Source organism: Nipponia nippon, unplaced genomic scaffold (assembly GCF_047370975.1).
Source record: "Nipponia nippon isolate SJK-2023a ecotype South Korea unplaced genomic scaffold, ASM4737097v1 scaffold_1, whole genome shotgun sequence".
NCBI lineage: Eukaryota > Metazoa > Chordata > Aves > Pelecaniformes > Threskiornithidae > Nipponia > Nipponia nippon.
In genome coordinates, this window is record NW_028262290.1 from 166,357,940 (window position 1) to 166,370,955 (window position 13,016).

General features: G+C 61.8%; 1 protein-coding gene across 2 annotated transcripts in view; it reads left to right on the forward strand.

Moving 5' to 3' along the window:
- The window catches only part of NBEAL2 (neurobeachin like 2), a 29,242-nt gene extending 16,617 nt beyond the window's left edge, over positions 1–12,625 (forward strand). For both annotated transcript variants that reach the window (XM_087732238.1, XM_087732230.1), the window contains exons 24-55: positions 46–204; positions 296–455; positions 634–719; positions 1,029–1,697; positions 1,776–1,954; positions 2,035–2,194; positions 3,569–3,706; positions 3,792–4,097; positions 4,305–4,454; positions 5,557–5,714; positions 5,794–5,918; positions 6,123–6,243; positions 6,329–6,486; positions 6,710–6,843; positions 6,935–7,042; positions 7,522–7,617; positions 7,700–7,824; positions 7,907–8,047; positions 8,129–8,259; positions 8,354–8,463; positions 8,578–8,695; positions 8,765–8,862; positions 8,944–9,060; positions 9,148–9,237; positions 9,349–9,458; positions 9,550–9,722; positions 9,985–10,079; positions 10,175–10,291; positions 10,371–10,532; positions 10,612–10,760; positions 10,856–10,991; positions 11,927–12,625. In XM_087732238.1, the coding sequence (XP_087588364.1) occupies positions 46–204; positions 296–455; positions 634–719; positions 1,029–1,697; positions 1,776–1,954; positions 2,035–2,194; positions 3,569–3,706; positions 3,792–4,097; positions 4,305–4,454; positions 5,557–5,714; positions 5,794–5,918; positions 6,123–6,243; positions 6,329–6,486; positions 6,710–6,843; positions 6,935–7,042; positions 7,522–7,617; positions 7,700–7,824; positions 7,907–8,047; positions 8,129–8,259; positions 8,354–8,463; positions 8,578–8,695; positions 8,765–8,862; positions 8,944–9,060; positions 9,148–9,237; positions 9,349–9,458; positions 9,550–9,722; positions 9,985–10,079; positions 10,175–10,291; positions 10,371–10,532; positions 10,612–10,760; positions 10,856–10,991; positions 11,927–12,031 (4,884 nt within the window). In that variant the 3' untranslated portion in view covers positions 12,032–12,625. The remainder of the gene's footprint in view (positions 1–45; positions 205–295; positions 456–633; positions 720–1,028; positions 1,698–1,775; positions 1,955–2,034; positions 2,195–3,568; positions 3,707–3,791; positions 4,098–4,304; positions 4,455–5,556; positions 5,715–5,793; positions 5,919–6,122; positions 6,244–6,328; positions 6,487–6,709; positions 6,844–6,934; positions 7,043–7,521; positions 7,618–7,699; positions 7,825–7,906; positions 8,048–8,128; positions 8,260–8,353; positions 8,464–8,577; positions 8,696–8,764; positions 8,863–8,943; positions 9,061–9,147; positions 9,238–9,348; positions 9,459–9,549; positions 9,723–9,984; positions 10,080–10,174; positions 10,292–10,370; positions 10,533–10,611; positions 10,761–10,855; positions 10,992–11,926) is intronic.
- Positions 12,626–13,016: the final 391 nt, after the last annotated feature.

Consider the following 13,016-nt stretch of genomic DNA (forward strand, 5'->3'; position numbering starts at 1 on the left):
TGGGGCACGTGGAGGGCAGTGGACAACCAGCCCCATGTCCTGTAGGTCTGCGGGGCGCTGGAGCTGATCCACAGCCTGCTGAAGGGCTCGCCTGCCCAGGAGCAGCTCTTCACCTTCCTCTTTGAGCCGGGCCACGTGGAGGTCCTCTTCTCGCTGTTGGTACAGAAGAAGTTCTCAGATGAAGTGCGGGAGAGGGTCTTCAAGGTAAGGAGGGTCCCCAGTGCCAACCTCTTGCCATCCCCAGCGGCCAGGAACTTTGCCGCAGCAGGGTGGCCACCCCTCTCTACCTTGCCAGGTCCTCTACAAGATGCTGAAGTATGAGAAGGTCCCCGAGCGCAGCAAGAACCGCCTGAAGCTGAAGGACATCGGGTACCAAGGGCTCATCGCCTGCCTCAGTGACATCCCCGGCTCCATGCTGCTCTTCCGCTGCCTCTCAGAGCAGGTCCTCGGGGCAGGTACCATGTGCCCTGCCAAAACCAGGCTGGCCCTAGCCACCCATCCCAAACGCGTGCCATGGGGTCATCACTGGTGGCTTCCCAGAAGGCTCAGGCAGTCTTGAGGCTGGGGGTCTTTGGTGGCTTCTGGGGACAGAAGGACCTGTCCCACCACCATTCTCTTTCTTCTTGTCCACAGACCCCCCCAGCTACAAGGACCTGGTGGCCATAGTTTACCTGTCCCACCGGGCCGAGCTGACCGTCCGGCTCGATATCTGCCGCAAGGTGAGCGGGGCTATGGGCACAAGGGGCTGTGACCGAGTGGTCACCCTGGGGCTGAGCTCCCCAGAGCCACCCACGGGCACTCAGCCATGCTTGAATGCGGGGGCCATGGGGATGGTGGTAACACCCCGGGCACAGGGCTGCCGGCACATGGATGTGCCAGCATGGAGGTGATGCAACCACGGCACTCCATGATGATTGTGGAGGATCTGGGGTGCTCAAGCATCCTGCCCCTCGGAGGGGCCAACCCCCCAAGAGGCTACCAGGAGCTGGGGCAACATCATCAGGTCTCCCCCCGACTTTCTGTTGCAGCTCTTCCACTTGATCTACGCGCAGCAGGACATGGTGAAGCAGCTGGCCAGGTTGGCCGGCTGGCAGGACACGCTCACCAAGCTCTACGTCAAAGAGTCCTACGAGTCCCGCCAGCACAGCCTGAGCATCGCGAGCAACGGGGGCTGCCTGGAGCTCCTCCGCTTCTCAGACCCCTCCAGCAAAGAGGGGACGAGCCCGCCGCCAGCTGAGCTGCAGGAGCTGGACGTCTTCCTGCCACTGGGCTACGAGGCCTCGGACCAGGAGCTCTCCGAGGGTTTTTCCGACCACTCCATCTCCCCGAGCGGCCGCACCAAGTCCTTCCACTCCTACAACTTCAAGTCTTTCGACTCCTCTGACCGGGCCAGCCGCTCATCCTCCAACCCTGGTGATGGTCCTCCCTTCGATGGTGTCTACCACCCACTCTCACCCTTCTCCACCTCACCCTTCGACCTGGGGCTCGATCTGGCCAGCACCAGCTCCATCGCCACGGCCGAAAGCGGCACGCAGACCCCCGCCAGCGGCCCCGGCACCCCCTCGCCCCTGGAGAGCTTCAAGCCCTTCCCGGGGATGCGAGCACGCAAGAGCTCCAGCCTCTCAAACGTCCTGGATGAGAGCAGCTACCAGGACACACTGCCCAGTGACAATGTTTCCAACACCAGCAACCCCCAGGTGAGCCCCAAACCATCATGCCCACCACCCTGGGCTACGCTGGACACCGGACATCTCACCCTTCCTCCCCTTTGGCAGCAAACACCCGAGGAGGAGCTGTGCAACCTCCTGACCAACATCGTCTTCTCGGTGACCTGGCGCGGGGTGGAGGGCTGGGACGACGCGGCGTGGAGGGAACGCGGGCAGGTCTTCTCCGTCCTCACCAAGCTGGGGACAGCATGTGAGCTGGTACGATCCCCCGATGAGATCAAGCGCAGGTGAGTCCTGCCCGGGAGTGACGTCCAAGGGGCGCACCCCAAGGGAGGACCACCCTACGGAGCTGCCTGCTCTCCCGCAGCCTGCTGGAGATGATGCTGGAGTCAGCGCTGACGGATCTGAAGGAGTCGGGACAGGCCGCCCTGCCCGGCCTCACCCACAACGCCCTCAAGCTGCTGCGGCTGCTCCAGGACTTCTTGTTCTCTGAGGGACACAACAACCAGGCCCTGTGGAGCGAGAAGGTGGATGGGCAGGAGAAGGGGGTCCTGGTCCCAAACCCGAGCTCTGAACCCTAACGCTAACCCTGATGATAGCCCTGACCCTAAACCCTGCCCCTACCTGCAGCCTGTGAACCTAACCTTAGAAAATAACCTGTGCCTTAATCCTAAACCATAACCCTAACCCATAACCAGTAAATTCAACCCTAACCCCTAAAGCTAACCTTAAACCTTAGCCCTACACCCTTGCCATAAACCCCAGCTCTAACCCTAAGCCTTAACCCTAACCCTACACCCTTGCTGTGAAGCCCAATCCTATATGCTAGCCTTAACCCCTAATCCTAACCCTTAACCCTCGCCCTACACTGTGACCATAAACACAATCCTATACTCTAACCCCATATGCCAAGATCTGACCCTAAAACTTATGCCTAACTCATAACCTGTAAATCTAACCCTAACCCTTGCTGTAAACCCTAACCCTGATCCTAAATCCTAACCCCCAATCTAAACTTTAACCTTAACCCTATACCCTTACCATAAACCCAACCCCCTAGCCCTATACCCTAAGCCTGAACCCTAAACCATAACCCTAACTCATAATCTGTAAATCTAACCCTAACCCTTGCTGTAAACCCTAACCGTACACTCTTGCTGTAAAACCTAACCCTGATCCTAAATCCTAACCCCCAATCCTAAACTTTAACCTTAACCCTACACCCTTACTGTAAACCCAAATCCCTAGCCCTGTACCCTAAGCTCTAACCTTAAACTGTAACCCCAACTCATAGCCATACCTCCTAAATCCTAATCCTAAACCTTAACTCTACATCCTTGCCATAAACCTCAGCCCTAACCCCAGTTCTGTACCCTAGCCTTAACCCCAGTCCCAACCCTTAACCCTTAAACCTACAACCTTACTGTAAACTGAAATCCTAATCCGATACCCTAAGCCCTAACCTGATTTATAAATCTAACCTAAATCTATAAATCTAACCTAACCTAATTTATAAATCTAACTGTACCTCCTAAATCCTAATCCTAAACCCTAACCCTACATCCTTGTCATAAACTTCAACCCTAAGCCCAATCCTGTGACCTAGCCCTAACCCCAGTCCTAACCCTTAACCCTAACCCTACACCCTTACCAAAACCCCATACCCTAAGCCCCAACCCATAACCCTAAAGCCAAACCCTACCTAATTTGTCGTTAGGGTTAGGGGCTGGGGCTCTACCCTACCCTAACCCCTGCCCCTAACCCCTGCCCACAGCCCAAACCCACGCCAAGCAAAGCCGAGGCGGGCTGGGTGACGGGGACAGACCTGGGGGCTTTGCGCCCGGCCGGCTGGGGAGGTGGGGGGTGCGGGGCTGGGCGGGGGGCTCACTGTGCCCCCCCAGATCTACGAGGGGGTGAGCAGTCTGCTGGACAAGCTGGGCGTCTGGTACCACCTGGCCAACGGCACCTCCGACCTCAAGGAGATGGCCCAGATGGGTCTACGCATCCTCGTGGGCTACATCATGCTGCAGGACCCCCAGGTGGGTCAACCCTTCCTGGGGCTCGGGGGGAGACCCCTTGGGGCAGGGCAGGTGGCCCCATCTGATGTCCCATGTCCCCCCCCAGCTGCACTCACTGGCGTACGTGAAGCTGCACAGCCTGCTGCAGACCGCCTCGGCCCCCAAAAAGGACGAGGCCTGCTACCTGCTGGGCAAGCTGGAGACCCCACTGCGACGCTCGTTGGACGCCAAGTCGGAGACCTTCTCCTGGTTGGTGCCCATCATCCGGACGCTCATGGACCAGTGCTACGAGACCCTGCAGCTGCAGCTCTTCCTGCCCTCGCTGCCCCCCACCAACGGCAGCCCCACTTTCTACGAGGACTTCCAGCTCTTCTGCACCACCCCGGAGTGGAGGGGCTTCATCGAGAAGCACGTGGGTGCCATGGGGCATGGAGTGGCATCGCTGTTGGGGGAACATCTTCCCAGGCTTAGAGATGGGTCCGTGCTGCGGGGGGGTCCCCATGTCACCACCGGCTTGGGACAGCCTGCAGGGATGACCTCCAGGGCAGGGGTGCTCATAGCCTGGATGATGGTTGATGGGTGCCAAGCCCTGTAAATGCCTCCCCACTTGTCCTGGTAGGTGCAGCCCACCATGGCCCAGTTTGAGATGGACACCTTCGCCAAGAGCCACGACCACATGTCCAATTTCTGGAACGCCTGCTACGATGCCATGATGAGCAGCTCCCAGCGGCGGGAGCAGGAGAAGGCGGCCAGCCGCAAGATGTTCCAGGTACTGCCCAGTCCTCGCAGGGCAACATCACCCTAGGGATGTTCTCATACTGGGGACATGCTCCTCACCCCAAGGACGTCATCTAGGGGATGTGCTTCTTGCTCTGGGGATGTCATCCTAGGGGCGTGCTCCTCTCCCTGGGGATATTAATCCTGGGGATGTGCTCCTCATCCCGAGGATGTCATCCTGGGGACATCCTCCTCACCCTGGGGACATGGTTCTCAGGATGTGCTCCTCATCCCGGAGGCATCAGCCCAGGGATATGCTCATCAGCCCAGGGATGCTGTTTCAGGAATGTGCTCCTCACCCCAGGCACATCATCTGGGGTCACGGGGATGTGCTCCTCACCCCAAGGATGTCATCCTGGGGACATGCTCCTCATTCTGGGGATGTCATCCTGGGGACATGCTCCTCACCCCAGGGACGTACTCCTCACCCTGGGGATGTTAATCCTGGGGATGTTGTTCTCATCATCCTGGGGATGTCATCCTGGGGAGATCCTCCTCACTCTGGGGATATCATCCTCAGGATGTGCTCCTCATCCTGGGGACATCATTCTGGGGACATGCTCCTCATCCCGTGGACATCATCCCGGGGATGTTCTCATCATCCCAGGGACATCATTCCAGGGGTGTGCTCCTCGCCCTGAATACATGCTCCTCATGCCAAGGACATCACCCTAGGGACATGCTCCTCGCTCTGGGGATGTCATCCTAGGGACATGCTCCTTGCCCCAGGGACATGCTCCTCATCCTGGGGACATTAATCCTGGGGATGTGCTCTTCATCCTGGGGATGTCACCCTGGGGACATGCTCCTTACCCTGGGGACATTGCCCTCAGGAAGTGCTCCTCATCCTGGGGACATTGTTCTGGGGATGTGCTCCTCATCCCAGGAGGGGTGTGCTCCTGGATGTGTGCTCCTCACACTGGGGACATGCTCCTCACCCAGGGACATCATCCCAGGGATGTGCTCCTCACCCCAAGTCCATCGTCCTGGGGACGTTCTCCTTGCCCTGGGGATGTCACCCCACGGACATGCTCCTCACCTCAGGGATGTCCCCCAGCCCCTGCTGTCACTTCACTCTCCTGCTCCCTCGACAGGAGCTGGTGCTGGAGCCGGCAGCGAAGCGCGCCAAAGCAGAAAACATCCGGCACGCCAACGTGCTCAAGCAGGCCAACAACCACCACAGCACCGTGCTGAAGCAGTGGCGGTCCCTGTGCCGCCTCCTCACCTCGCCCCGCTCCGCCTGGGCTGACCGGTGAGCCCCTGCCTCGGTCCCCAGGGAGGGGGGCACGGCTGGGGGTCCCCAGGGTGTCTCACCCCTACCTGCCCCCCAGGAACCCACCGGAGGTTCGCTGGAAGCTGTCGAGCGCCGAGACCTACTCCCGGATGAGGCTGAAGCTGGTGCCCAACCTGAATTTTGACCAGCACTTGGAGGCCAGCGCCCTACGGGACAACCTGGGTGAGGCTGATGGGAGTAGGGCACCCAGGGGTCCCCCCATGCCGCGGGAAAGGGGGTGCCACCATTTGGATGCACGTGGTGGGGTTGAGCTGGGAGCTGTCATGGACCCTGTTGGGGTTGGGGGGTGGGATGGGGAACCCTCGCAGGACTCGTCCCCCAGCCGTGGGTGGCTGGGGGTGGCTGCTGACGCCCTCCTCATTTCAGGAGCTGACCACCTCCACAACCCCACCGAGTCCCTCCCACTCGCCATGGCCAAGGAGGCCAAGGTGAGCGAGCTGGAGGATGACCAACTGGCTGAGGAGGACCTCCCTGTCCTGGACAACCAGTGAGTGTCCCCATCCCCTGCCATGGCGCTGGCTCGCCCAGGCTGGGGGTGTCACCGGGGTCTCCTCACCCCTGGTATCACCCAGGGCTGAGCCCAAGGAGCAGAACCAGCGGGAGAAGCTGGTGGTATCGGAGGACTGCGAGCTCATCACAACAGTGGCTGTCGTCCCCGGCCGCCTGGAGGTGACAACCCAGCACGTCTACTTCTACGATGGCAGCAGCGAGAAGGAGGAGACGGAAGGAGGTAAGGGCATGTGCTTCTTGGGGGGGGTCCCTGCAGTGAGGTGGGGTGAGGAACCCCCCACCCATCCCATCTCCTCCAGAAGCCCATCACACCGGGTGCAGGCCGTTTTGGGGGTGGGCTCCTCCCAGCCCCAGGGTGATGCTGGCCTCCATCCCTGCCTCGGGAATTGGGATCCAGCTGGACAGTGATGCCCATGGGGCTCTGTGCCCCCCCATCTTGGCAGGGATCGGCTACGACTTCAAGCGCCCCTTGTCCCACCTGCGCGAGGTCCACCTGCGCCGCTACAACCTGCGCCGCTCCGCGCTCGAGCTCTTCTTCATCGACCAGGCCAACTACTTCCTCAACTTCAAAAAAAAGGTGGTGGCACCTTTTGCCCCCAAAAACCCCTCCTGGGGCTGCGGCACTGCCCAGGCTCCAGCCACTCCATGTCCTACCCATGTCCCCCCAGGTGAGAAACAAGGTGTACTCCTGCATCCTCGGCCTGCGTCCCCCCAGCCAGATCTACTTCGGCAGCCGGTCGCCCCAGGAGCTGCTGAAAGCCTCAGGGCTCACCCAGGTACCGGTCCCACCTTGCCCACCCCCACCCCATATCTCTCCTTCCTGGATGGCAAAGGGGAGGGTGCTAGCGTGGGATGGGGATAGCTGTGGGACCAGAGATGACTATGGGATGGGGATGGCCGTGGGACCAGGGATGGCTGTAGGACCTGGGATGCCCATGGGACCAGGGATGGCCATGGGATGGGGATGCCCACGGCACCAGGGACAGCCATGGGAACAAGGATATCCGTGGGACCAGGGATGGTCTGGGACCAGAGATGGCCGTAGGATAGGGATACCCATGGGACCAAGGATGGCCATGGGTTGGAGATGTCCATGGGACCAGGGATGGCTGTGAGACCAAGGATGGCCATGGGATGGGGATGGCCATGAGACCAGGGATGGCTGTGGGACAGGGACAGCTGTGGGACAGGGACAGCTGTGGGGTGGGGGTGTCTGCCCCCCCAGCCCATTTCAACCACCCTCCCTTCCCTCCAGAAATGGGTCCTGCGGGAGATCTCCAACTTCGAGTACCTCATGCAGCTGAACACGATCGCGGGGCGCACCTACAATGACCTCTCCCAGTACCCCGTGGTGAGCCTCCCGTGTGTGTCCCCGTCCCCCCAGTGAGCCCAGGACCCCACCCTAGTCTCACCCACCTCCCGCCCCCACCCAGTTCCCCTGGATCCTGCGGGATTACGTCTCGGAGACCCTCGACCTCACCGACCCAGCCGTGTTTCGGGACCTGTCCAAGCCCATCGGGGTGGCCAACGAGCGGCATGCCCGGGACGTGAAGGAGAAGTGAGTGTCCCCAAAACAGGAGGGACAGGGGACATGGGGACCGCCTGGCTGGCTCCTGGTGGACCCCCCACCTTGCCCACAGGTATGAGAGCTTCGAGGACCCCACGGGCACCGTGGACAAGTTCCACTACGGCACGCACTACTCCAACGCGGCGGGCGTCATGCACTACCTGATCCGCACCGAGCCCTTCACCACCCTCCACATCCAGCTGCAGAGCGGCAGGTGGGCACCCGGTGAGGGGACCCTGGGGAGGGGAGATGGAGGCGGACAAGTGGGCTCCGACCGCATGTCCTGTGCTACCAGGTTTGACTGCTCGGACCGGCAGTTCCACTCGGTGCCGGCGGCGTGGCAAGCCCGCATGGAGAACCCTGTGGACGTCAAGGAGCTCATCCCCGAGTTCTTCTATTTCCCCGAGTTCCTGGAGAACCAGAATGGTAAGGGGCACCCGTCATCCCCACCATGGGGACAGCACCCATGGGAGCACAGCGAGAGTGGGTGTCCCTCACCCCCTGCCCGCCCTGCCTGCAGGCTTCGACCTGGGCTGCCTGCAGCTTTCCAATGAGAAGGTGGGCGACGTGGTGCTGCCCCGGTGGGCGCAATCCCGCGAGGACTTCATCTACCAGCACCGCAAAGCCTTGGTGAGATGGTGGAGCCCATCCCAATCCCTCCTCCACTCCCACCCCTGGGGGGGGGGGGTGTTACAGGGGATGGTGGGCATTCCCGGCCCACCCTGATGCCCCGTCCTTGGGCAGGAGTCGGAGTACGTCTCAGCCCACCTCCACGAGTGGATCGACCTCATTTTTGGGTACAAGCAAAGAGGCCCAGCCGCTGTGGAGGCCCTCAACGTCTTCTACTACTGCACCTATGAGGGTGAGCCATGGGGCAGGGAGGTGGGGGGGCACCTGCCAGGTGGCCCCCCATGACCATCCCCATCCCCAGGGGCCGTGGACCTGGACGCCATCGCCGACGAGACGCAGAGGAAGGCTCTGGAGGGCATCATCAGCAACTTTGGGCAGACGCCCTGCCAGCTGCTCAAGGTAGCTCCTACCTCCTCGCCTGTAAAATAGCGCCTTTTGGGGGGCCACCCCCCTTCTCATGGGTTCCCTCGCCCCCCCCAGGAGCCCCATCCTGCCCGGCTGTCGGCAGAGAGCGCTGCCCGGAGGCTGGCCCGCCTCGACACCCGCTCGCCCAACATCTTCGAGAACCTGGACCAGCTCAAGTCCTTCTTCGTGGAGGTGAGGAGAACCCTGGGGGGTCCTTGGCCAGGACTGGGGGGGTGGTGGTGGCCAGGAGGGTTCCGACCGGTTGCTGTGTCCCCACAGGGCATCAGCGATGGGGTGGCCCTGGTGCAAGCCGTGGTCCCCAAGAACCAGGCGCACTCCTTCATCACTCAGGGATCACCCGACGTCCTGGTGAGTGTGGGGAAACTGAGGCACGGGTGCGTGCTGCTGACCCAGGGGGACCGGGACCAAGCCCCAGGAGGGCTCCAGTGGTGGAGCTGTGTCACGTCCGTCTCTGTCCAGGTCACTGTGAGTGCCAACGGCTTGTTGGGGACCCACAACTGGTTGCCCTATGACAAGAACATCTCCAACTACTTCAGCTTCACCAAAGACCCCACTGTCTCCAACGCAAAGTGAGTTGCCGCATGGTCACTGTGGACAGTCCCCAAAGGTGCCACCAGCCCACCCATGGCTCTGCCACCATCCCGTGTCCCTCCCCACCAGGACCCAGCGCTTCCTGCAGGGCCCCTTCGCCCCCGGTGCGGACCTGTGCTCCCGCACGCTGGCCGTGTCCCCTGACGGGAAGCTGCTTTTCAGCGGGGGACATTGGGACAACAGCCTCTGCGTCACCTCGCTGGCCAAAGGGAAGGTTGTTGGGCACATCACCCGGCACATAGGTACGTCCTTCTCTGATGATGAAGGTCCAATGATGCCCCAATGGGTTTGTAGGGGGGAGGCAGGGGACGTGGGAGTGGGAAGGGGACATCTCCCAGTGTCCCCAGTCTTCTGGGGACAGTTCAGGCTCCATCGCAGAGCTGGGCTGGGGTTAGGGTTAGCAGCATCTCCTCAAAACACGTCTTGGTTCCATCCCATGGTGTTGGGGTACCAAGCGTGATGGGACAGGACCAGCAGCTCATGGTGTCCCTCTGGGTGTCACAGATGTTGTCACCTGCCTGGCGCTTGACCTCTGCGGCATCTACCTCATTTCTGGGTCCCGGGACACCACCTGTATGGTGTGGCAGGTCCTACAGCAGGTAGGGGGTTGACCCTTACCCCCTCGCTCCTGATGGGGTGGCTTGCAGTGGGCGCTGCCACCAGGTCACTGAGGTCCTCGTGTCCCCAACGCCAGGGTGGGTTTTCCAGCGGCTTGGCTCCCAAACCCATCCAGGTCCTGTACGGCCACGATGCCGAGGTGACGTGCGTGGCCATCAGCACCGAGCTGGACATGGCGGTGTCGGGCTCCAAGGTGAGCTGGGGCGATGGGATGGGTGGCAGGGTGGGCAGTGCCATCATCACCACCGCCCCACGTCCCCTTCCTCCCACAGGATGGCACCATCATCATCCACACCATCCGCCGGGGTCTCTTCATCCGATCCCTGCGACCGCCCGGCGAGAGCTCACCTCCCGCCATCCTCTCCCAGCTGGCCGTGGGGCCGGAGGGGCAGGTGGTCGCCCAGACCACCGTGGGTCAACGAGCCTGCTTGAAGGTATGGCCAGGTGTCCCGGTGTCCTCCCCCTCACCACCGTCCGCGTGTGTGTTCCCCCCCAATTTGCTCTGTCTTTCAGGACAGGTTTGCGTTGCACCTCTACTCGGTCAACGGGAAGCACCTCTCCACCGTCCCGCTGGACGAGGAGGTGACGGCCATGTGCCTGACGGAGGAGTTCGTGGTGCTGGGGACCATGCAGTGCGGGCTGGAGATCCGTGACCTCCAGAGGTGAGGGCTACCAGCCACCTTGTCCCACCCCAGCCACCCCCTTGGAGTGCCCAGGGGGCTCCAGGGGTCCCATCCCACCACTCATCTTCTCACAGCCTCAGGGCAGCCGTGCCCCCTGTGCCCATGCGGGTGCCCATCCACAGTGTGTCTGTCACCAAGGAGAAGAGTCACATCTTGGTGGGGTTGGAGGATGGCAAGCTCATCGTGGTGGGGGCTGGGCAGCCCGCTGAGGTGAGCGTGGACCCCCACCCCAGGTGGTGGGTGGGTTGGGGGGGGGGTCATGCCTGGGTGTCCACTGGGTGCTGCTGGGCTGGAGACCTCTGCTTGTCCTCCTGGCTCTCCAGAGCTGAGGGGGACAGGGGTGGGGTGGGGGAGATATGGGGAAGGTGTTATGGGAAAGAGAAGGGATGAGGGTGGAGGTGGAGGTGGAGATGGAGGTGGAGGTGGAGGTGGGGAAGGGGGGGGAGGGGGGGAAGGAGGGGGGGGGGGGGAAGGGGAGGGAGGTGGAGATGGAGGTGAAGGCGGTGAGGGAGAAAGGGGAGGGGATGGAGGTAGAGAAGGAGATAGGGAAGGAGGTGGACATGGAGATGAAGGTGGAGATGAGGAAGGAGGTGGATGTGGAGATGAGGAAGGGAATGGAGGTGGGGATGGAGAAGGGGATGGTGATGAGGAGGGGGCTGGGAAAGAGATGGGAGTGTGGATGGGGAAGGGGATGGTGATGGCAGAAATAGGGATTTGGAAGGGGATGATTGTGGGCGGAGCAAAGGATGGGGTTTGGAAGGGGATGTGTGATGGGGAAGGGGCTGGGGGTGATGGAGGTTTGGGAGAGGATGGGGATGGAGAAGGGAATGAGGATGAGGATGGAGAAGGGGATGAGGATGGAGTAGGGGATGAGGATCTGGAAAGTGATGGGGATGGAGAAGGGGATGAGCATGGGGATTTGGAAGGGAACGGGGATGGAGAAGGGGATGAGGAATGGGGATGGAGAAGAGGATGGGGATGGAGAAGGAGATGAGGATCTGGAAGGTGATGGGGATGAAGAAGGGGATGAGGGATGGGGATGGAGAAGGGAACGAGGACGGAGCTGGATGAAGGGTATGGGGATCCAGAAGGGGATGTGGAAGGGGACAGGGACATCAGGTGGGTGCTCATCCCCCCTTGCCCAGGTGCGGCCGGGCCAGTTCCACCGGCGGCTGTGGCGCTCCACACGGCGCATCTCCCAGGTCTCGGCCGGCGAGACCGAGTACAACCCCGCCGAGGGCAAGTCCTAGCCTGGCGCCCACCCGCCCACCACCCACCCAGGGTGCCCCGCGCCCCCCCGGTACGGAGAAAGGGGGGGACCCCTGCGCCCCGCAAAGCCAGGGGGGTCGGAGAGCCCGGTGCTGCCCGCAGGCTGCCTGCTCAGCCCATCGCCCGTGGCCTTATCCAGCCCCCAGTGGGGTGGGGGGTGCGGAATCACCGCCACCCCCCAATTCTGGGGGGGACGCATCCCCCCTTCCCGCGGAGGGACGGGGGCGAGGAGGAGGCTGGGGACCCCTCGCTGGGAAGGGGGGTGCCACGTCCCCCCGCCGCCGTGCCCGCTGGCCAGGAGCCGGCCGGTGTGTGTCCCCCGTGTCCCTTTGGGTTTGGGTTTTTTTTTGTTTTCTATCCATTTTTAGATCTTTTACAGAAAAAATAATAATAATAATAATAATATATCTGTGGGGAAGAAATGCGTGCGAGGCCCTTGTCTGCCCCGCGCGGGACGGGGAGGTGACGCCTCCCCTCCACTGTCCCCCCTCCGGTGTCATCCCCCCGATGTCCCCTTCCCGGTGGGGTTTTTGGGGCCCGTTCTGTGGGCAGGGGGCCAGCGGGGCCTCCCCGCCAGGCTGGCCTGGGACATGGGGACACCCGTGTCACGAGTGTGGGGAGGCTCAGCAGCTCTGTATCCACGTGTCATGAGCGTGGGGGGTCTCAGCAGCCGTGTACCCATGTGTCATGAGTGGGGGGGGTCTCAGCAGGCATGTACATGTCACGAGCGTGGGGGGTCTCAGCAGCTGTGTACCCAAGTGTCATGAGTGTGGGGGGTCTCAGCAGCTGTGTACACACGTGTCACGAGCATGGGGGGGTCTCAGCAGGCGTGTACACATGTGTCACAAGTGTGGGGGGTCTCAGCAGCTGTGTACCCATGTGTTATGAGAGGGGGGAGCGGGTCTCAGCAGCCCTGCACCCCCGTGTCACGAGCGTGGGGGGTCTCAGTAGCCCTGTACCCATGTG